Source organism: Erinaceus europaeus, chromosome X, assembly GCF_950295315.1.
Source record: "Erinaceus europaeus chromosome X, mEriEur2.1, whole genome shotgun sequence".
NCBI classification, from domain to species: domain Eukaryota; kingdom Metazoa; phylum Chordata; class Mammalia; order Eulipotyphla; family Erinaceidae; genus Erinaceus; species Erinaceus europaeus.
In genome coordinates, this window is record NC_080185.1 from 81,470,868 (window position 1) to 81,495,178 (window position 24,311).

General features: G+C 39.3%; 1 protein-coding gene across 1 annotated transcript in view; it reads right to left on the bottom strand.

Annotated features, from left to right (window-relative positions):
- The window catches only part of HEPH (hephaestin), a 209,323-nt gene that overhangs the window by 133,434 nt on the left and 51,578 nt on the right, over window positions 1-24,311 (bottom strand). The window contains exon 8 of the mRNA XM_007535595.2: window positions 16,272-16,403. Within this exon, the coding sequence (XP_007535657.2) occupies window positions 16,272-16,403 (132 nt within the window). The remainder of the gene's footprint in view (window positions 1-16,271; window positions 16,404-24,311) is intronic.

Below are 24,311 nucleotides of genomic sequence, written 5' to 3' on the forward strand. Positions count from 1 at the left end.
AAGTGCACACCATACAGAGTGCAAGGACCCAGGTTAAAGCCCCTGGTACACCCTCCAGGGGGGAAATTTTACAAGTGGTAAAGCAGGTCTGCAGGTATCTCTCTGTCTCTTCCCCTTCTATCTCCCCCAGCCCTCTCAATTTCTCTCTGTCTCTATAAATAATAAATAGGTAGAGATAAATTCAAAGGGTAAAGATGAATCTCAGATGGCCTTACTTATAGGTGAAACTTAAGAAACACTGAAAGAAAAAATAGAACACTGGGTGGAACTAAAACTTGATACAGTTTATTGCTTCAAACCAAAGAGTCCTGGGAGGCAGGAGGAGAAGGTATGGAAGGGAATGAAAAGGACCTTAGACTCCTGATGTACAATGCATGGAAAGAACCTCAATTAGAGAAGAGAATGTCTTGCAGACACCTGTCATAGGAGATGAGAAATTATACTTATGTGTCAACAGTTGTACTATAAACCATCATGCCCAAATAAAATTATAGAGGGTAAAGTCATAATGGCCACATAAAAACAAGTCTGAGGAAATTCTGCTCACAAAATCTGCTCAGATCCTGATCTTCTTAACCAAAAAGGGCATTACAGAGATAATTAGGAACTTTCAGAAAAAGGGATGCAAAGAAATCACACAGGAAATGTATAACATATGTGAACAGCAAAAGTACAGCAAAGACCACTGAACAGGATAAAGGCGACCTGTAGTTTTTCTTTTTCTTTTTTTTTTCCCTTCCTAACATCACCAAACCTTGAAGCCCTGATTCAAGGAAGGCAGTTCTAGGAGAGGAGTACACCAGAGTTAAACTCTCCAATTGATAATCTGCCTGACCACATTACAGAAGTAAACTGCACCTCAGACTGTAGAAGGAAAACTTTTGCTGTTAAATATTTTATATTGGTAGAATCAGAAAAGGTGGTCACCCTCCCCTGCAGGGGTAAGGTATGATGAACAGTGAAGCAGTGATACAGATGTCTCTCTGTCTTCCTCACCATCCCATTTCCTTTTCAATTTCTTTCTGTTATATCAAATAGAATTCAAGAAATATGTTTAAAAAGAGATAAAAGGTGGTCACAGATATCCTAGAACAAGCAGTGTCCTACCAAACAAATAAATGGGTACCTAGCATCTCCTTTGTGAAATTGCTTGAGCAGGCTGTCTAGAAAGGGACATAAACTTTGGAAACCTAGAAACATTTAGGGGAGTAAATTGTATGCAAGGCTGAGGAGTGAATTTCAGTGAACTGCTTGTGGCTACTTGGAGCACCTGGGACTAAAACCCCCAGAGCATGCAGTCTTCTGTTGAGTTTATGTAAGTGCTACCTAACAGGATTGTGCCTATATGGGGTCTTAAGATAAAATAAGACCCACAGGACCTACAAATAATACAGAACATATCCAATGGGAAAGTAGTGTATAACACCCCTGACTCAAAGTGTGGAAACTCAACGTTACATTACAATGCTTACCAAATACTAGTAAAAAGGGAAATTAAGAAAAAAATTAGGGCTGGGTAGTGGAGCACCTGGTTGAGTGCACATATTACAGTATGTAAGGATCCAGGTTCGAACCCCTAATTCCCACCTGCAGGGGTAAAGTGATGAAGCAGAGCTTCAGGTATCTCTCTGACTCTCTCTCTTTATGACCACCTTCCTTCTTGAATTCTAGCTAGCCCTATCCAATAAATGAAGATAATAAATAATTCAAAAAAATAAAATGAAGGAAAAATTAAAATGCTTCTGGAACCAGATGAAAATTAATATCAGTATATTTGGGGTGAAGCTAAGAAAGTACTAACAGTTATTTAATAATTAATACTAATTTGTAGCCATACAGGCACACCTTAGAAGACAAGAAAATGGGGGAAGAGCCAAGATGGCAGCCTGAGACAACACCTGGCATATGCTCTGCAATGTGGGGCACGAACCCACGACCCTGAGATTAAGAGTCTCATGCTCTACCAACTGAGCTAGCCGGGGTGTCAGTCGGGGCCAGGTGTCGGGCTGTGTCGCGGAGAAGAGAGAGAGAGAGGAGGTCCGGAGCAAGTGGGGTACACAAATCTTTATTATTGGATCGGGGGGGTGGCTCAGGCTACGTGGGGTCAGCCGACAATGGCTGTCCCCACTACCTCACCACCTGCAAGAAGGAGAGAGAGAGAGAGAGAGGGTGCTGAGGGAGAGAGAAAGAGAGCCCAGAGAGAGGACGAGGGGAGGAAGTGAAAGAGCTTTTATTGGGCAACAACCAGGGATGACATGTGGGGACAGAATTGGTTGAAGGGGGCACTGCTAGGATTTCGCGGGGCGTGGTAAAACCTGGGGGCAGAGACTGCATCAGAATAATTCCTCAGCATCAAAGACACCTTAAAGTACCTAGTCAAATAATTTCTACTTAGACCTCGATACCCTCCTCACCTACTTATTACACTTCCCTCAGTCACTCCAAAGCTAACCTTATCAAAGTGAGGACTACAAAAACTGAATAAGGACAATAGAGTGGCATACTTTAATGATGACTCTTTAGTCACTATCAGGCCACCCCATCCGCTAGGAATCTAGTCAGGGAGTCCTGGATTCACACATAGACACGGGGAGCCTAGACCTCAAATAGAGCCTTCTCTCCATTGTCACTGGTTATCTCCATCAGGAACAACATAATGGGCCCCTTTGGGGGCCCCATAGGACCTTATCCTCAATGTGGATCAACAATGGTAGAGAATGTTACATCATACAAAAGGGGGTAGGATGACATATTATGTCCACCACCTGATGAATATGGGTCCTGAAATTGATGCAATTCGGAATGTTCCGAACTGATGAGCACAGAATGCAAGCTCAGACCTACAGGGATGAAGAGGTTACATAGACTCCTATGCTGAATATGAACCTCAGATCAAATTGATGGGGTTTACAGTCAACAATATTTATGCACCTTTCCCATATTCAGGAGCTACTCTCTTCCCTGATACAGCTTTCTATTCCTTTTTCCAGCCATGATATCATCTCCCCATACAATAGCTTGGGTATACCTGCATATCAGATGTCAGGCTCAGACAAAAACTAATAAAGTCACAGGTCCTTTGGAATATACCTAAAATAGACATACTAGCTATCTCCAAAATGGAGACTTCAAATCTACATCTACAGTATTCCAGCCTTTAAGTTCATGAATAATCAATAATTTGAATGACTTTATATGTTAATCATTTTTCAGCTACCAGGTTCCAGATGCTTCCATGATACCAACCTGACTTCCCTAGGCAGACGACCCCACCAACGTGTCCTGGAGCCCTATTTCCCCAGAGCCCTGCCCCACTAGGGAAAGAGAAAGACAGGCTGGTAGCATGAACATGGTAGCCCATGTTCAACAGGGAAGCAATTATAGAAACAAGAACTTCCACCTTCTGAACCCCATAGTGACCCTGGGTCCATACTCCCAGAGGGATAAGTCCAGAGACTTCACGTGTGGAATGACAACCCTTCAGCTTCATTACTCGGGTGAGACCTTTCCTTTCATAGTATACTCTAATTTAATCTCAGGTGGTTCACTTTCTAACAAAGTCCCAAAACCTAGATATACAACAGTTTCTGTGAGAGAGAGCATATGTTCACACGTATCTATATACTACTGCAAAATATATACCTGAAAGCAGAAGTACACTAGAGTTTGCAGTGAGTACCTCCCTAACACTTCCTCTCCACTATTCCAAGCTTTGGGTCCATGATTGCTCAACAATTTGTTTGGCTTCGTATGTTAACTCTCTTTTCAGTCACCAGATTCCAGATGCCATCAGGATGCTGGCCAGGTTTCCATGGATTGAAGACCCCACCAATGTGTCCTGGAGCTCTGTTTCCCCAGAGACCCACCCTACTAGGGAAAGCGAGAGGCAGACTGGGAGTATGGACCGACCAGTCAACGCCCATGTTCAGCGGAGAAGCAATTACACAAGCCTGACCTTCTACCTTCTGCAACCCACAATTACCTTGGGTCCATGCTCCCAGAAGGAGAGAGAATGGGAAAGCTATCAGGGGAGGGGGTGGGATATGGAGATTGGGTGGTGGGAATTGTGTGGAGTTGTACACCTCCTACCCTATGGTTTCGTTAATTAATCCTTTCTTAAATAAAAAAAAAAGAATAGGAAAGCTATCAGGGGAGGGGGATGGGTCACAGAGCTCTGATAGTGGGAATTTTACCGCTCTTATCCTATGGTTTATGTCATTGTTTCCATTTTAAAAATAAATAACATTTACAAAAAGGAATTGAGAGTCCATGCTACCATGACACCAACCTGACATCCCTGGGCAGACAACCTTATCAAAATGTCCTGGAACCCTACCTCTCCATAGCCCTGCCCCACTTGAGAAAGATAGAAATAGGCTAGGGGTACGTATCAACCTACCAATGTCCATGTACAGTGAAGAAACAATTATAGAAACCAGACCTTCTACCTTCTGCACATTATCCTGGGTCCATAGTCCTCTCTATATAAATAATAAGGAAACAACTAATGCATGGGATTGTATACAAAACTCAGGTGGTGGGGATTGTATGGAGTTGTACCTGTTTTATCCTACAGTCTTGTTAATTGTTATTAAATCAGTTTAGGAAAATAAGAGTCCAGAAATAAGTCCCCACACCTATAAATATCTAATTTTTGACAATATGCCTGAAAAATTAAACAAATAAGAGTTTCTTCAACAAACAATGTTAGGAAAATTGGGTTGAGACTATGCAGAAGAATTAAACTGAACCACTATATTCCACCACACACAAATAATTTTTATAATAACTCAAATGAATCAATGAATTAGATGTTAAACCAGTAACTATCAAATACTTAGAGGAAGAACACTTTTCAGTCTAAGTTTTATAGGCATTGTCAGTGACTCAGGTCTAATAGTAAAGAAGACAAAACTAAAAATATAACAATGATACTACATCAAATTGAAAATCTTCTGCACAGTAAAAGAAACCACCAACCACAGAAAGAGACTCATTACAGTATGGAAGAATATATTTATATGACTTACATCTGAATAAAGGCTCATAACCAAAATAGATATGAAGCCCACCAAACTCAATAGCAACAACATCAAAATCAAAACCTTCCAAAAGTGGGGAGAAGATATGACCAAAATATTCACCATAAAATAGATCCAAGTGTTCCCGGAAGATGGCAAACTGAGAAGCTGCTAGTGGCTTGAGCTCTGAACACATCTTCTGGAAATGGTAGGATTTTCTGCATTTAGTAGGCCAGTCAATAAGGGGTCCTAGCGGTGACACCAAGTAGGTGACTATAACTTAATTTGGGTTAAAAAAGAGTAGAAAAAAAGGGGAATTTTTTTTCTTTCTTTTAAATTATTAAGCACACCTCCTCCCCCTTCCCCCCATAACCAGTCCCTGGGGAACAGCTCCTAGCAGGCTCCCCTGCTGAGCCTCTTTCTTTACCAAGATTCCTGTCCCACCAGGGAGTATCGTTCATTCTAAGTCTATACCCTTCTGAAACCTCTGGCCTTTTTTCTTTCTAAGTAGCCAACCCCCCCACCTCACCCCACATAGCTAATTAAATAATAAAAAATAAATAAATAAAAAAACTCTTTCCTTTCACCGCTCTTTTATGACTATTCTTTTTCTTATCTTTTTCTATTTTCTCTCTTTCTTTTTTTTTCTTTCTTTTTTATCATTCTTGTCATCCTTTCTTCCTTAATCCTACAGCTTCCAAAGCCACAGGCCCCATCCCCCACAAAACCAGACAGTGTGCTTTTTTAACTTCACTGATACACAAAATAATTTGGGAATTATTTGGGGAAGAATTCTGACTCAGTGTAGACTCTCACTGCAAGTGTCTCTGCTCAACTTCCCTTCCTCCTTTAGCCACCACTAGAATATACAGTGGATAGTAGGTTTGCATAACTGTCTGTTTCAGCTATCCTTGTCTAGTCCTGAGGATTTTTTTTCTCTTTCTTAACAATCAGCTGCCTCTGATCACGAGGTTTGAGGTAATCTGGGACAGGGTTTTTTTTAACCCTGCTTTATTTTATGATTAATATTATATAAAGGCATATATCTTCCCCCCCTTTAGGTTTATCAGAATTAACTCTTAGGGTATCTTTCATTGCTAGGGTAGTGGGCATCTTATCTATTGTGGGAGGAACTTGTCTCATTACTCCTACCTTCTCTACAGAATCTCTCCCCTCCCTCCTCCTCCTAGCTAATTAAAAAAATTAAATTAAATTAAAAATAAAGTAATAAAAAAACTTTTCCTTTCACTGCTCTTTAATTACAGCTCTTTTTCTTATCTTTTCTCTTTTCTCTCTCTTGTCTCTTTTTCCTTTTTTTTCTTTTTTTTTTTATCTTATCATAAACTTCTTCCTTCTTCGTTGCCCGTCTGAATTTGTAAATTATTTTGGGGAAGAAATCTGACTCACAGTGGACTCTCTATGTGTGTATCTCTGCTCTAGTTCCCTTTCCCCTCTTGTTACCCCTAGAATATACAGTGGATAGTAGATTTGCATAACTATATTCTAGATATCCCTTCTTTCTTTACTCTTTCTTCTTCACTGGGATTTGGTTACTATTTTTTCACGGACTGGAGAAATTGTTTGGCTAACTGGTAGTGATTAAACTGCTTCAATACTTACTTCAGTTGCTACTGTAATTCCTGAGGTTGGTGAGTGCAATTGACATAAAGGTATTTAGTACAGTGTTGCTTGTACTTAGGACACAACTGAGGAACAACAGAGCATAAAAAGAAACACATAAATCAAAAAATGGGTAGATCAAAAACAAATAAAACTGCTACTCCAATGAATTAAGTCAAGAGCCCAGAAGAAACTACACATCAGGCAGAAGTAACCAGGGATAAGAAGAGTATGCAAGCAATAATAAATTTATTAATAGCAGAAATGAAAACAACATTGGAGGAAAGGAATCACAGTATTAGGGAAACAACAGATGAGACCCCCCCAAGGAAAATACTGATAATCTTGAGGCAATTAGAGAATTGAAAGCTGAAACAGATATAATGAAGAAAGAAGCAGAGGCAAGGGAAAGCAGAATAACAGAAGCAGAAAACAGAATTAGTCAGACAGAGGATGAGTTATAGAAAACTAAGAATGAGGGGAAAGAACTCAAAAAGACATTGAGAGACACTGAAAACAACAGAGACATATGGGATGATCTCAAAAGAAGTAACTTTTGCATAATTGGCCTGCCAGAGGAAGAAAGAGAGAAAGAGGAAGCAAACATTCTAGAGGAAATAATACAAGAAAACTTCCCAGACCTGAATAACAGAAAGGACATCAAGATTCAAGAGGCCCAGAGAGTACCAAACAGAATCAACCCAGACCTGAAGACACCAAGACACATCATAGTCACAATGAGCAGAAGTAAGGATAAAGAAAGGATCCTAAAGGCTGCAAGAGAGAAACAAAAAGTCACATACAAGGGAAAACCCATAAGATTATCTGCAGATTTCTCCACTCAAAATCTAAAATCCAGAAGAGAATGGCAAGATATCTACAGAGCCCTGAATGAAAAAGGGTTTCAACCAAGGATAATATATCCTGCTAGAGTTTCATTCAAAAGGATGGAGGTATCAAAACCTTCTTAGACAAACAACAGTTAAAGGAGGCAACCATCACCAAACTGGCCCGGAAAGAGTTTCTAAAAGACCTCTTACAAACAAGAACATCACTATAATACTGGCACATATGAGAGCAAACAAAAATTGTTTTTTAAACAATGGAACTACAATACATTAAATCCATAATATCAATAAATGTCAGTGGCATAAACTCACCCATCTAAAGGCACAGAGGTGGGGAATGGATCAGAAAACATAATCCAACCATATGCTGCTTGCAAGAATCCCATCTGTCACAACAAGATAAACACAGACTTAAAGTGAAAGGATGGAAAACTATCATACAAGCTAACGGACCACAAAAAAGGGCAGGAATAGCCATTCTCATCTCAGACATGATAGATTTTAAATTAAATAAAGTAATAAAAGATAGGCAAGGACATTACAAAATGATTAGAGGATCAATCAGCCAAGAAGACTTAACAATTATGAACATCTATGCACCCAACGAGGGACCATCTAAATACTTACTGAAAGAATTTCAAAAATACATCAATAGTAATACAATAATAGTGGGAGACTTCAATACCCCACTCTCACCCTTAGACATGTAAACAAAGCAGAGAACCAACAAAGATACAAGAGAATTGAATGAAGAGAATGACAGATTAGACATCTTGGACATTTTCAGAGTCCTTCACCCCAAAAAACTGGAATGCACCATCTTTTTAAATCCACATAACACATACTCAAGGATAGACCACATGTTAGGCCACAAAGACAGCATCAATAAATTCAAGAACATTGAAATCACCCCAAGTATCTTCTCAGACAACAGTGGAATAAACTAACATTTAACAAGAAGAAGACAATTATTAAAGTCACAGAATTTGGAAACTAAACAACATACTCCTTAAGAAGCACTGGGTCAGAGAGTCACTCAAGCAGGAAATTCAAATGTTCCTGGAAACTAATGAAAATGAAGACACAACCTATCAAAATATTTGGGACACAGCTAAAGCAGTACTGAGAGGGAAACTTATAGCCATACAATCACATATTAAACACCAAGAAGCTCAAATGAACGACCTAAAGCATCCAGAAGGACAGAAATCACTAAAGTTAGAGCAGAAATAAACAACATCAAAAAAAAAAAAACCATACAAAAGATCAATGTAGCTAAATGTCGGTTCTTTGAAAGATTACACAAAATTGACAAATCCCTAGCCAGACTCACCAAACAAAAAAGAGAGAAGACTCAAATTATTAGAATTGTAAATGATGGAGGAGATATCACAACTGACACCACAGAAATCCAGAGAATCATGCGAAACTTCTATAAAGAACTATACACCACCAAGCTAGAGAATCTGGAAGAAATGGAACAATTCCTAGAAGCATATCCCCTTCCAAAACTGAACCAAAAAGAACTACAAAATCTAAATGCACCAATCACAGACAAAGAAATTGAAACCGTTATTAAGAACCTCCCCAACAAAAGTCCTGGACCAGATGGCTTCACAAATAAATTCTACAAAACTTTCAGGAAACAGTTAATACCCATACTTCTTAAGCTTTTCCATAAGATTGAAGAAACAGGAATACTCCCTTCCACCTTTTATGAAGCCAACATCACCCTGATACCAAAAGCTGATAGGGACACAACAAAAAAGGAAAACTACAGACCAATATCTCTGATGAACATAGATGCCAAAATATTAAACAAGATCTTGTCCAACTGGATACAGCAACATATCAGAAAGATTGTTCATCACGACCAAGTGGGATTCATCCCAGGAATGTAAGACTGGTTCAACATCTGTAAGTTAATCAATGTCATTCACCACATCAATAAAAGCAAAGCCAAAACCCACATGATTATATCAATATATGCAGAGAAAGCCTTTGACAAAATCCAACACCCATTCATGCTCAAAACACTACAAAAAATGGGGATAGATGGGAAATTCCTCAAGATAGCAGCACAATTCATAATAGCTAAAATCTGGAAGCAACCCAGGTGCCCAACAACAGATGAGAAATCTATGGTATGTATACACAATGGAATACTATGCAGCTATCAAGAACAATGAACCCACCTTCTCTGACCCATCTTGGACAGAGCTAGAAGGAATTATGTTAAGTGAGCTAAGTCAGAAAGATAAAGATGAGTATGGGATGATCCCACTCATCAACAGAAGCTGACTAAGAAGATCTGAAAGGAAAACTAAAAGCAGGACCTGACCAAATTGTAAGTAGGGCACCAAAGTAAAAACCCAGTGGTGAGGGGTAGACATGCAGCTTCCTGGGCCAGTGGGGGGTGGGAGTGAGTGGGAGGGATGGGTTACAGTCTTTTAGTGGTGGGAATGCTGTTTATGTACACTCCTAGCAAAATGTAGACATATAAATCACTAGTTCATTAATATGAGAGGGGGAAAATCAATTGTATCTCTTAAAGTTTTTCAAAACACAAACTGAATCTTTTTAATATATAGGCTATTTAATTGATACGCAGACTCTCTCAAAAGCCTAGACCAAGTAGTTCAGAAGCATCCAATAGCACAGCTATATACCAGATACTGGGTACTATACAGCAAACCCTAACAAAAGGACTTTTCAAAGTTAACCCAGTTACCAGATAATGTGATGATAACATTAACTATCAATTGTCTTTTTGAACCCTAGGACAGCAGGAACCTCACATCTCCACTATAGAGCCTCTACTTCCCCCAGTCCTGGAACCATTGGATAGGGTCCACTTTCCCTTATGCCTCTCCCAATCCATATCAAATAATATTGCATCTGCTGAACACAACCTAACCAACCTAACCAACACAATGATTGCCACCTCAACATGCTTCACTTCAGACTGTGTCCTGAGACTCCACGTGTGAAATGGCAACCCTTCAGCTTCTTTACTCGGGTGAAACCTTTCCTTTCATAGTATACTCTAATTCCATCTCAGGTGGTTCACTTTCTTTTTTTTCTTTTCTTTTTTTTTAACCAGCTCTGGTTTATGGTGGTGTGGGGGATTGAACCTGGGACTTTGGAGCCTCAGGCATGATAGTCTGTTTGGATAACCATTATGCTATCTACCCTCCACATAATTTATTTATTTTTAATAGTAACCTTTAAAATTTTATTTTACTTAATTGGTAATCCCTCTTTGATAGAACAGAGAGAAATTGAAGGGGCTGGGCAGTGGCCCACCTGGTTGAGCACACATGTTACAATGTGCCAGGATCCAGGTTCGAGCCCCCAGTCCTCATCTTCAGGGGGACATCTTTGAAAGTGGTAAGGCAGTGTTGTACATGTCTTTCTCCCTCCCCTTCTTTTTTTTCACTTTCTAACAAAGTCCCAAAACCTATATATACACCAGTTTATGTGAGAGAGAGCATATGTTCACACATATCCATAAACTACTGCACAATATATACCTGAAAGCAGAAGTACATTAGAGTTTGCAGTGAGTACCTCCCTAACACTTCCTCTCCACTATTCCAAGCTTTGGGTCCATGATTGCTCAACAATTTGTTTGGCTTCGTATGTTAACTCTCTTTTCAGTCACCAGGTTCCAGATGTCATCAGGATGCCAGCCAGGCTTCCCTAGACTGAAGACCCCACCAATGTGTCCTGGAGCTCAGCTTTCCCAGAGACCCACCCTACTAGGGAAAGCGAGAGGCAGACTGGGAATATGGACCGACCAGTCAACGCCCATGTTCAGTTGGGAAGCAATTACAGAAGCCAGACCTTCCACCTTCTGAGTAAAGGAAGTCTGCCACTGCTGGTGGGAATATAAACTGGTCCATCCCCTTTTGAAAGCAATTGTAGAACTCTGAGAAGGCTAAAAATGGACCAACCCTATGATGTGTCAATTCTTCTCTTATAGCAATATAAAGATTCAATGCAATTCCTATCATATTCTCAATGACATTCTTCACTAGAATTAGAAAAAAAGACATGAAATTTAATTAGATTTACAAATGACCTTTAAAATAACAAATACACTCTTGAGAAAACGAACAATGGAGCTATCACAATTTCAAACTATACTATAAAGTAGCAATAATTAAAACAAAATGTTCAACTAAAAATAGAACAAGTTATAAGAAGTGAGAATTTAGAAATACACTATATATAATTTATGACAAAGAAGTCCTAAGCTTGTAATACTGTAAGAAAAGTCTCTTCAATAATTAGTTTTGAGAAAACTGGAGAGCCACATGTGAAAGAATGAAACTAGGCCTCTATCTAACATAAAATAAGTTAAAATTAAAGACTTTGGTGCAAAACCTGAAACCATGAAATGAATGGAAGAAGCCATATATAATATTGTTGTATGCTTTACATTGGTTTGTTCTAGCCCTCCCCCGCCAAAAGAATTGGATCAGTCCAGTTAATTTTGCGGGCCCGCTTGGCCCCACCCCAAGGAACCCCGGGAGAGGGTTCCTGAGTTCGAGAGTAAGAGGGAGTGCTTGAGCTGCAGCAAAGAGACAGCAGAGTTCTGTTTGGTGATTAGTTTGTCTTAGTTTATGAATCGTTGTTCCTGAATAAAGAAATACAGCTTCCCTGCCCAGCCGTTGTCTCCGCGTCTCTGTTACCCGCCCGTGAAGCCAACCCGCATGGCAAGAGCCTCCGAAATTTAACAACAAATGGTGCCCACGTGGACCTGACCTGCGCATCTCTCAGATAAGTAAAGACAATTTGGCTACCTATGCACTATGGCCTTCTCTTCTGCTTATGAAGAGATCTCCAAAGGCCTCTGCTCTTTCTTCACGAGACTGTTTTGCTGTTTCTGGGACATTTATCTCTGAACCACTCTGTGGTTTCCACTCGCACGGGCGAACTCAGAACAGCCAGTGGGAAGAGCCAGCGGGCGGGAGGCGAGGTGCGGAGCTGCTGTTTCCACCTGGTTAAACAGCCAGCCAGCCGGCTGCGCCCAGACAACCCTGCGCACCGTGCCTGCAGCCCCGCAGCCCCGCAGCCCGCAGGAGGCCGACGCCAGCACACAAGAGCCCCTGGAGCCCGAGGCCAACACGCAAGAGCCCGAGGCCAGCCCATAGGAGCCGGCTCTCCACCGCGTGGCGCAGGGCACTGGAAGCGTGATCCCTCCACACTGCTCGGCCACTGCGAACAGGGCAGCAGACATGTCAGGGCCATGGGGCAGGGCCGCGGCGGCCTATCATGGCCACTACCCATGGGCACCTAGGCCCACGCCTTCTACAAAACTGGCCTGCCTGCCCTCTTTCTATGAATTTGGAACCATCCTGGGCCTCCCGGACCCCTGGGCCCCTGCCGAAACTGGGCACACGAGATCTCCAGCTGCCAGTCCGGTCTGAAGGCAGACAAGCTGGAGTACACAGAGATTTGTGCAGAGATCGCAACCTGCAATTCCTAAAAGTGAAGCTGCGCGGGAAGCCACCTCCAGATGGTGAACCCCCCCCAACAACTAAGACAGTACAGATTTAAATTCGTGTTTAAAATGACGTCTTCCTAACAAAGGTTTCTCTCATGTATTAATGACCATGTTTATGTGTATGTTTAAAGTTTGGTAAACAGTAACTTTCAGGCTAAATTCTTACTAGTCAAAGTTAAATGAAAAAGGTTTTCAACGTAATTCTCATAAAGATAAAATTAACTTACATTTAAAGTCTGAGATAAAAATTAGTTAACAAGCAATATATTTTAACTAAGTTGGTCTAAACAAAAGGTTGAATAGACTTGTTGATATGTAAAACTCTACATTACCTTCTCTATTAGAAATGGTAGATCGCACAATGGCTATGCTAATTATTCTCATGCCTGAGGTTTCCTCTCCGGCCCACACCTAGGGTGTGTCTCCATCTTGAATGGGTGTAACAAAAGGTTAAAAGACGTTGTTGATATGTAAAAGTCTCAAATTCCTTCTCTATTAGAAATGTTGGATCGTGCAGTAGATATGCTAATAACAAGTTTTGTTTCATAGTAAGTAAATTGCAGCCAGCTGCCTTTGGGACTCTAGGCCGTTCCCCGCCCCCATGCAAATGCCCATCGAAGAAAGTACGCCCCCCAGAGGCAAGAAATGTTTTTTTTAAGCTGATAAAGTTTAGCCCACAGAGGCAGATATGGCCCCCTCAGGCCTTCCCTTAGCAGCACACTGGTTCTTGTCGCTTGCATGTTTCTCCATGTTTGTGCCAGTTTCTTTTTATAAAAATGCCTGTACGATATAGGTTTCTGTTCACCCCACACCCTTGATACTATAGTCATTTAGTTAAAAAGAAAAGGGGGAATTGTCATATGCTTTACATTGGTTTGTTCTAGCCCTCCCCCGCCAAGAGAATTGGATCAGTCCAGTTAATTTTGCGGGCCCACTTGGCCCCACCCCAAGGAACCCCGGGAGAGGGTTCCTGAATTCGAGAGTAAGAGGGAGTGCTTGTGCTGCAGCAAAGAGCCAGCAGAGTTCCGTTTGGTGATTAGTTTGTCTTAGTTTATGAATCGTTGTTCCTGAATAAAGAAATACAGCTTCCCTGCCCAGCTATTGTCTCCGCATCTCTGTCACCCACCCATGAAGCTAGCCCGCCCAGCAAGAGCCTCCGAAATTTAACAACATAATATGGTCCATGACATCAGTCCTAGAGATGCATCTGAGAAGTCAATTACAATAGCAAAGTAAATAAGAGCAAAATAAATGGATTTGCATCAAACTGAAAAAAAAAGTAAGTTTTGAAAAAGAAGATCAGAAGAGAAAACAAAAGTAGAACCTGAACTGGAATTGGCATATTGTACTAAAGTAAAAGACTCTGGGATGGGTTGGGGGAGAATACAGGTCCAAAAAAGATTATAGAGGACCTAGTGGGGGTTGTATTGTTATATGGAAAACTGGGAAATGTTATGCATATATAAACTATTGTATTTACTGTCAAATGTAAAACATTAATTCCCCGATAAAGAAATTTTTTAAGTAATTTTTTTCACAAAAAAGGGTACTTCCATTAAAGCATAAAGATATTTTCCCAAATGGGAGAAGATATTTGTGCATCTTATATATGAGAAGATGGTAATGCCTAAAATACACAAAGAACACATAAAACTCAAAAATATAAAACACATAAACTGATTAAAAACTTGAATGTTCATCTAAGAAGACAATGAAATGCAGAACATACAAAATGTCTGTTATCTCTTATCATTAAGAAAATATACATCAAAACAACAATGGGGTATCACTTCACATTCCTAAAGATAAGAAATGGCAAGTACTGGTGAGGTTGTGAAAAGAATGGAGTACTTACATGTTAGTGGGAATGTAAACTGATGACACAAAACATAAAAAGTGTATGTAGATTCTTCACAAAATTTAAAATAGAAATTTTATATGATCTAGTTACCTCACTTTGGATATTTACCAAAAAATATAAAAATAAATACAACAGCCCAGGTTAGAGTTCAACCCTCACTGCACTAAATTAAGTCCTGGTGCTGTGGCATCATTCACATCTGTCTCCCAGTATCTGAAAGTCATCTTAAACTGCTGTAACCTCAGTGAAGATAAAAGTAAAATAAAAGAAATAAAATCAGTAAGTCTACAATAATTTCTTAGTCATTTATTTTATTCTGAATTTATCTGCAGCTTTGCCTTTTAGACTTATATTGAATTTATATTTTTGGTTTGGGGATAGTATGTGTCAGTCCTTAGAGTACATACGAAAATACTTGGTTACCAGGTGCAGGCACACTTGGTTGATTGTACATATTATAATACACAAGGACCTGGGTTCAAGCCCAAAGTCCCCATCTGCTGGGAGAAAACTTCATAAGTGGTGAAGCAAAGCTACAAGCGTGTCTCTTAATCTCTCCCTCTCTCCCTCCCTCTTCCACTCAATTTCTGGCTGTTTCTACCCAATAAATAAAGATTTAAAAATAAGATACTATATCAGAAATGGAGAAATAACTCAGCAGTAAAACAGAGAACTTTTAAGCCTGATACCCCATATTTTATTCTCAGAATCACATATGCTGGTTGAGCAATACATTGGTGTCTTATCTTTTGTATCTCACTCATAAAATAAATAAGATTATCCTGAAGGAAAAAAAAAAGCCAATAATCCTACTTCTTGTATTCTCTCCTTAGGTGGTAGTAACAATCAAATGTACATATACTTATACAAACTTTGATTTACAATATTCAGAACAATGGAAAATTCCATGTCTAAACAACAGAATAAAAGGTAAATGAATTTATGCAAATCCATGTGATGGAATGTTATAGTTATTAAAACCTTTACAAAATTGCAATAGCATGGGAACAGGGAAACAATAAAATAGGACGTGAAAATAGTAAGATAATATACAAATACAATCATCACAAATGCATTAATTTATATGTCATAAACACAATTTAAAAATATACATTAAATGTAGAGATTTGCCTTTGAGTGATGCTTATTTTATAAATTCCAGTGTTTATCAAAATTCCATAATGCATATATATAACTATTATAATAAAATTTTGCTTAATTTATTTGAAAACAGTTGTTTATTGCTAAGTCCAGTTCTGACTTATTATAATATCAAACTTATAATAATACCAAACATTCATTCAACATCTACATGTGACAACTGTGCCTTTTTCTCTCATCTTCCCTGTCATTGAGAGGTACCAGATACTACATGGAGTCCACAGTATTTGAAAAATGTATCAGCTCACCATCATTGTACACAGTTCCCTCATAGTCTTTCTCATAAAAGACCCCATGAGGCTGTATGCTGAAAGGCTGAGAGGCACGGTTGTAGAAGACCACCAAAATGGTGTCACCCACCTCAGCTCGGATCACTGGTCCTGTAAAGTAGAAAAGTGAGATAATCAGTATAAAAACATGGATGACCACAGAGCTCAGCAGTGGTACAAGAAATTGAGTGTACACATTTATATGCACAAGAATCCAAGTTCAAGTCCCCAGTCCCCATCTGTAGAGGGGACATTTCAAAAGTTGTGAAGCAGTTCTGGAGAAGTCTCTCTCTTTCCCTTTAGATCTCTTTCCCTTTTCAATTTATGACTGTCCTATTTAATTTAAATTAAGTATATATTTGAAAAAATAGCATAGATGACTAAGGAATGGAAATGTAAGATGGATATAAAAAATAAAATGGAGCAAAAATGATAGTTAACTCTTTTTTTTTACAATAAGAATAACCACTTCTAAAAACATGGCAACTTATAGTCAAAAAGAACTTTAAAATATGTTATATAATTTTGACTGTTTATTGCCAGGAGCCATTTCTCTGCTTGATAGATGATAAGCTTTGAGACAACGGAACCCCTCAAGACAAGTTTTAATTCCCCCCTGGGCAGGCCATTTCCCCTTAGGTAAACCATTTATCAGTAATCAAGTGAGTCAACACAAGTGAGTCAACACACAGCTTGGTTTCCACCATTTGTTGCAAGGAATATTCTGCTTTGAAGTTTGCTCCCCCTCTCCCCTCCTCCAGCATTCCCTCTCCTTCCCCAAAGCCTTATAATGCCTGTATTCACAATAAAAATTTACAGCTTGATCAGAAACTTGTCTTGCTGTCATTCTTCATGTCTCATGTTCCTCCATTTCAGGTCTCATTGGGTTCCTAGCCCCTGTTCACCGCCCTGCTGGTCGGGCATTCTGGCGCCCGGAACGTGGGGTGAAGAAGCCTTCTGGACCTAGAAACTCCGCTGATCAAGAGGGTAGGCATACCCGAATTGACTGAGTCACCGCGGCCCGAGGGGGTAACGCAAAGACTCGCATAGATCGCCACGGAGATACCCGACCGTGAGATGCATCTGGAGGAGAGTGTCACAGCGGCTGAGGTAAGCAAAACCATGGGACATGAATTTAGCAAACTATTTATTTATTAAAGGACTCAAGGAGTCACTCAAGACACGAGGAAATAGGGTTAAAAAAAAAGAATTAAAGAAGTTTTTAGATTATATTGGAAATATTTGCCCCTGGTTCCCCCAGGAGGGCACTATAGATGAGAAGCGTTGGAGGAGAATTGGTGACTGTCTTAATGATCACTATCAGTCTTTTGGTCCTGAACGTGTACCTGTTTCTGCCTTTTGTTACTGGAATTTAATTAATGATATCTTAAAATTTTATAATAATCACCCTGATATTAAAAACCTTATTACAGAGGGTGAAAAGGTCCTCCGGCAACTTTCTAGTCTGCCGTCCAGGACAAAGTCCCCATCCCCATGCCCTTCTGTGATTATTGATCTTGATCCGCTAGTACCCAGTCAAAATAAAAGCCTCCCAGCACCTGATGAAAGTAAAAGCCCTGTTCCCCTCCCTACAGGTTCCACCTCACTCACTAAAGTTCCCTCCATTGACCCTCCTATTGCTAATTCACATGAGAATGAAACCCAGCATTCTTTCCCCTGCCTCTATCCAGTTTTACAACCCCCCCCTCTCCTGAAGCACTTCCCACAGAGAATGAGGCTTTGCTAGAAAAAGAGGCTGCCAGATACTACAATCCTGATTGGTGTCCTCCTCCCTTTAATTCCCCTCCCTATATCCATGCCCCTGCTCTCCAGCCTGACCCTCTCCTTGACAATCCTTCTGTCAGGTGGGCACGCTCAGGAGCCCTTACAGGAATTTCCACCCTCCGCAAGGTCCTTGCTGACCGGAGAGAGCAGCTTCAATTAATGAAAGAAATAGCTGCAGTTACAGAAGAGCTTACATTTTTAGCCTCACCAAAAAACCTAAGCCCAAAAAACCTAAACCCAATCCCTAAAACTAAAACTAAACCATCCAAATCAAAACCGGTTTTGGCTTTCCCTGTTACTCAAACTGGCTAGCCCTAACCCCTACGCTCTTCCTTGTCCAAACTGCCTCCCTATACCACCGCCCCTCCGTTTTGTGCTCCGGTCCTTGACTTGGCCAATAATACTGATTAGATCACTTTCTTTAAAACTGTAAAATGTACCTTAGCCCAGAAAAAAAATTTCAAAGATATTTCTCTGTGCGTGGCGGTAAACTAAGCCCGCCTGTTCCGCCCGCACAGCCAATCACGGCACAGAGCCCCTGCTCCACAGATTGGCAAAGACTGCAGTCAATCATTCCCTAGCCACTAACGCCCCTCCTGGGTAGATAGTCTGTGAGTTAGGAATCCAAAAACCAAAGCGGTTTTTCAAAGGGAAAATTTTCCTTTCACCAAGAATGTATGTTTTAAGTCTGTGCTAACCTTGTTTTCATTAATGTGTGTTAACCCCTAAGTAACTAAAGGTTGTTTTAAGTTTTAAATAAGATTTAGTTAAGCTAAATGTGGTTTTAAAGATCCAGACTCATAGAGTTGGCACACCTTTACCAGAGTAAAATATAGGACAGTTTCGTCCTTCTGATAGCTAATATCAGCATCAATTCATTAGTTAAAAAGATTTTCTGAGATATCTAGGCATGGTAAAATGCCTCTGTAGTCTCTCTCTCTCGTGAGAATTGTAGATATTACCAGCACCTCAATATCAACTGCCACTGTTTGTTAATTTAATTCCATGCTTGAACTGACTTTCTAATAACCCAGTCAGTGTAGAGCAGTGGCCTTGCCAGGAAAAAAGGGTTAAACATATTCCTGGCCTGATAAAAAAATTTTTCATTCAACAGATGTGATTCAACAAAATTATTTAGTGTAAAATGATCATCTAAAAGAAATGTTAACAGTAAAAATTTATTTTTAACATTTCAGCTATAAGGTTTATCTTAGCTTTTTAAGTTACCTATCCAAATCAAAGTGAAAGATCAATTAAGTTGTGTACCCACCCTTGTTCATAGCTGCCCTAAGGGTGTGATAGCTTTGTGATAAACAAAGATACTAACAAACAAAGTTTAACATTTTACTTAAAATTGTTTTTAAGACTGGCTTGGGTTAGTAAAAGATAACACAATAGTTATGTTAATTATTTACATGCCAGAGGCTCTTGCGCTGGTTTTCCTCTTTATATCTTTCTGCTTTTAAAAATTATCTGGTTTGTTTTAAGACACCGCCAGAGGTTTATTCTTGATAAATTAAGGTAATACATTGTGTTTTTGGTCTGATAAAAGATTTGTTTTGGCAAATCCTGATTTAACAAAATTAATATTTTGAATATTTAAACTATGAGGTTTTATTTTAGCCTTTTAAGTTGCCATACTAGAGTTGTAAGGAGTAAAATCTATTAAGAGTTTTATATCTATGCTTACTCATGATAGCCTTGTGATGAGTAAAGATCTTAGTAAACTAAAGTTATAATATTGTACGTAAACTGTCTAATCAGTTTAAAATAATGCTAAAAATGGTAAACATTTTATCATGTCAACACATTAGGTATTGACTTTCTATAACATATTGGTATATTCTAATAAAGAGCCTTCTAAAATCATATTAAAAAAAACAAGTCAATTCTAACCATTAGATCATCAATTAACTTGGTACAAGTTCTCTCCCTAAGTAAATAATTACAGGTACACCTGCACATGAAGAACTGACTGCTCATATGGTAAGATTTAAAACTAAATATTTTAAATTTTTTATTTATGGGTGTGTGATGACTCCTAAAGTCACTCATATCCTAAAATTTTTCTCATTTTTTACAAGCCTCTTTAAAAAATTTAACGCTTGACCTGCCATAGTGAGAGCACTTTACTGGCTCCTACATTGTTTAATTAAGATCTTGCTATTAAGACTTTTAAAATTAATCTCCATTGATAAAAGCCAATGCTCTCTGACAGATTGATGTAGTTCACCTGCCTATGTTTAGTAAACAAAAAAACTTTTTCTCAGTTGATATTTTTTCTAAATTTATGTGGGCTACAGCTCAAACAAGAAAAACTAAAACCCTTAAGCTTAATTAATAAAAAAAGGAGAATGCACCCCCCAGTATTCAGTTGGCTAAAGTGTCAATGAAGTAACATACTAAACCTTTTTAATATTTACAAAAATTCGAATTGTCCATTTATTATATCTCATTGACAAAGCCACCCACTTTTCCAGTCACAGAGACATATTTCCTTTTTCTCTTTTTCAACACTGGATGTCCATGTTTGTTTTCCTTTTATTATGGTGGATGACATTATTGCTCTTGCAAAATCCACAGTCCCTGTTGGCAAGTAAGGACCACAAAGGACGCCATGGCAGTATATACTCCAGCTAACCTCACCAGCTTATCCAAGTCTTCTCTTTCTGCTGACCTACCACTGCTGACTTCATCTTTGCATGCTTATTGACTGCTCACTTTTCTCAAAATATTCCTCAATGTTCAAGGAACCTCACCTTAACTTCTAATGTGTATGTACTTCCTCTGTGTTTTGGTAAACACCATCCTATATTTTCATGTCAATTCTTCTCTACCTGGTCCTTGCCTCCTAGTTTTGCTTGTTCTACAGCTGACCCTCTATGAAGAAGAAAAATTTCATCAGCTGGTGCTGACCAGACCAGACGTGCTGTTTCTTCCCCTGGACATCACATCCACTGACTGCTTCCCTTAGACTTGCTGGTGGCATGCTAGGACACTCTATATATTTCTCCCATGAATTTTCTGACAAATTACAACAGGTTATAGACTCCACCACAAATAGTCTTGAGTCACTACGGAGCCCCTTATGAGACCCTTATTAGTCTTTTGTTAATGATTACCTTAAGACCCTTTATTTTTAATAAGATTACTGATTTTATAAAATGGCAGAGTGACTCCTTGGCATTAAAACCTTTGCAAATACATTATCATAGACTTGATTTGGCTGATAGAGGCATGGCTGAACCTAAGGATGACAGACCCCCTTTTCGGATGGCATAAAACTCAGAATTATGCATTGAGACATCCAACCGTGGCAGGGCAAGGACACCAGTAAGGGGTGCAAGGCAAAGCACTGCAGGGGGAGTGCCCTATCGTCCGCCTCTGAGTCCCCCGTGAAGCAAACCTGATTTGCATGGAGGTTGGTGTCAGCAACAAAAATTGTTTCCCTAGAAACTGTGGCTCTGCCTCCCCTCCCCAAAAAGACAACGAGAGCCTTATAAGATGCAGGAAGGTTGGTTTTGCACCCACCCCGCGGGAGGAATCAGGTCAATACTTCCCTCCTCTGGTTATGCCCACCAAACCTGCTGTTAGGGTCTCTGCTCCTCACCCCCATTTCCTGCCTCAATTTAAAATTATAACAAAGGGAGGATATGCCAGGAGCCATTTCTCTGCTTGATAGATGATAAGCTTTGAGACAACGGAACCCCTCAAGACAAGTGTTAATTCCCCCCTGGGCAGGCCATTTCCCCTTAGGTAAACCATTTATCAGTAATCAAGTGAGTCAACACAAGTGAGTCAACACACAGCTTGGTTTCCACCATTTGTTGCAAGGAACATTCTGCTTTGAAGTTTGCTCCCCCTCTCCCCTCCACCAGCATTCCCTCTCCTTCCCCAAAGCCTTATAATGCCTGTATTCACAATAAAAATTTACAGCTTGATCAGAAACTTGTCTTGCTGTCATTCTTCGTGTCTCATGTTCCTCTATTTCAGGTCTCATTGGGTTCCTAACCCCTGTTCACCGCCCTGCTGGTCGGGGCAGTTTATCATCATATTAAAGTACTAACAAATATGTTTTTTTCCAAAGCTAGGAGTCTATTATAAGTATAACGTCATGGTTGTGTGTTTATTGTTGTTATTTTCTCTCATACTTGATTTTTATAATCTAGAGGTTTTATTTGTGCTTCATTACAAATTTCAGAGTTGTTCTGCTGGAGCTTGAAATTGAGTAACATTCATGACAAGGCATGCACCCTATCCACTAAGCTACTTCTCCAGTCAGATGTAGTCTTTCCAAATATGAAAAACTATAAGTCAGAGAAGAGGAATTGAACTGCACAAAATCTGATGACTGAAACAGTAAAATTTAGAATAGAAATAAAATATAATACTTTATTATATAAGAATAATATAAATTATCAAAGAAACCAAGAGCTGGTTCTTTGAAAAGATAAATACAATGGACAAACCTATGGTTAGGTTAAGAAAAAAAAAGAGGAAAGGCTGGGTGGTGAAGCATCTGGTTGAATGTACATGTCACAATACACAATGAATGAGGTTAGAGCCCTTGCTCCCCACCTGCAGGAGGGACTCTTCAAGCATGGTGAATCATGTCTTCAGTTATTGTTCTTTCTCACTCTATCTCTATCTCACTTTCTCTCTTGACCCCCTTCTTTATTTCTCTCAATCCTATAAAATGAAGGAAAGAAAGAAAGGAAGAAAGAAAGATAGAAAGAAAGGAAGGAAGAAAGGAAGGAAGAGAGAGAGAAACTACCAAAAGTAGTGAATTTGTTGTACAAGTACCAGTCCAAGCTACAACACTGGAGGCAATCGAAAAGAAAAAAAAAAGGAAAAAAAAGTGAAAATCGTGATGAAACAAGTTAGAAATAAAAGAGAAAAATATAACTGAAAAAATACTTATACATACATATATATGTATAGCAAAGGATTATAAGAGACTGTTATAAGCATCTATATTTATATTAGTTGGGGCACATTATTAGAATCACTTGACACTCCAAAATTTAACCAAGAAACAGAGTCTGAACAGAGTAATTACAAATATAGAAATCAAATCTGTAATCAAAAGTCTTCCCAAGTACATTTTAATAAACAGTTTCAGTAACAAATTTATACAAAAAATCCATGAGAAGTAACATCTTGGGTTGGCCAGTGGGGTATCTGGTAGAGCACACAGAATACCATAGAAAAGATCCAGGTTCAACATCCTGGTCATCACCTGTAGGGGGACCCCTTCAAGAACAATGAAGCAGTGTGTGGGTTTCTCTCTTTCTCTCTCCCTATTTCTCCCCTTTCCTCTCAGTTTCTTTCTGGCTTATCAATAAGAGAAAAAAAGGCAGAATCAAAGAAAAATAGAAATAGAAAGAAGGAAAAGAAAAGAAGCAGAGGGAGTTGGGTGGTAGCGCAGCGGGTTAAGCACACAAGGCACAAAGCACAAGCACCTGTGTAAGTATCCCGGATCGAGCCCCCGGATCCCCACCTGCAGGGGAGTCGATTCACAGGTGGTGAAGCAGGTCTGCTGGTGTCTATCTTTCTCTCCCCCTCTCTGTCTTCTCCTCCTCTCTCCATTTCTCTCTGTCCTATCCAACAACAACATCAATAATAACTACAACAATAAAACAGCAAGGACAACAAAGGGAATAAATAAATATAAAAAATGAAAAGAAAGAAAAAGAAAAGAAGCAGAAAGGAAGAAAGATACAGAGGGAGAGAAGGGAGTTAAGGAAGGAAGGAAGGAAAAGAAAAGTAATAGAGAAAAAAAGAAAAAAGACTGTATGACAGTAGATTTTTAGTAGATACACTTAAGAGCCACCAGTAAACCATCCTTAAAATTAAAGTACTCCCAAGCACAACTTACAACATCAGTACAACTCTTCTCATCAAAGTAAAATAGAACAGTACAAAAAAGAATATTATAAGTTTATATCCCTCATGACTATAATTAAAAAATATCCTCAATATCCACATAGAACCCATAAAAATAATAATCTATAAAAACCAAGTGATATTCACAGAGATGCAGTAATGATTCAACAAGTGCAAATCATTGTATACCACATCAACAAAAGAAAGATAAAAATCACATGATCACCATAATAGATGTTAATAAAGTACTCAAGATCCAACTCCTGTTTATGACAAAATTATCCCTCAGTAAACCAGGAATAGAAAAAACACATAGTGAAGTCCATATATGACAAACTCACAGCTATT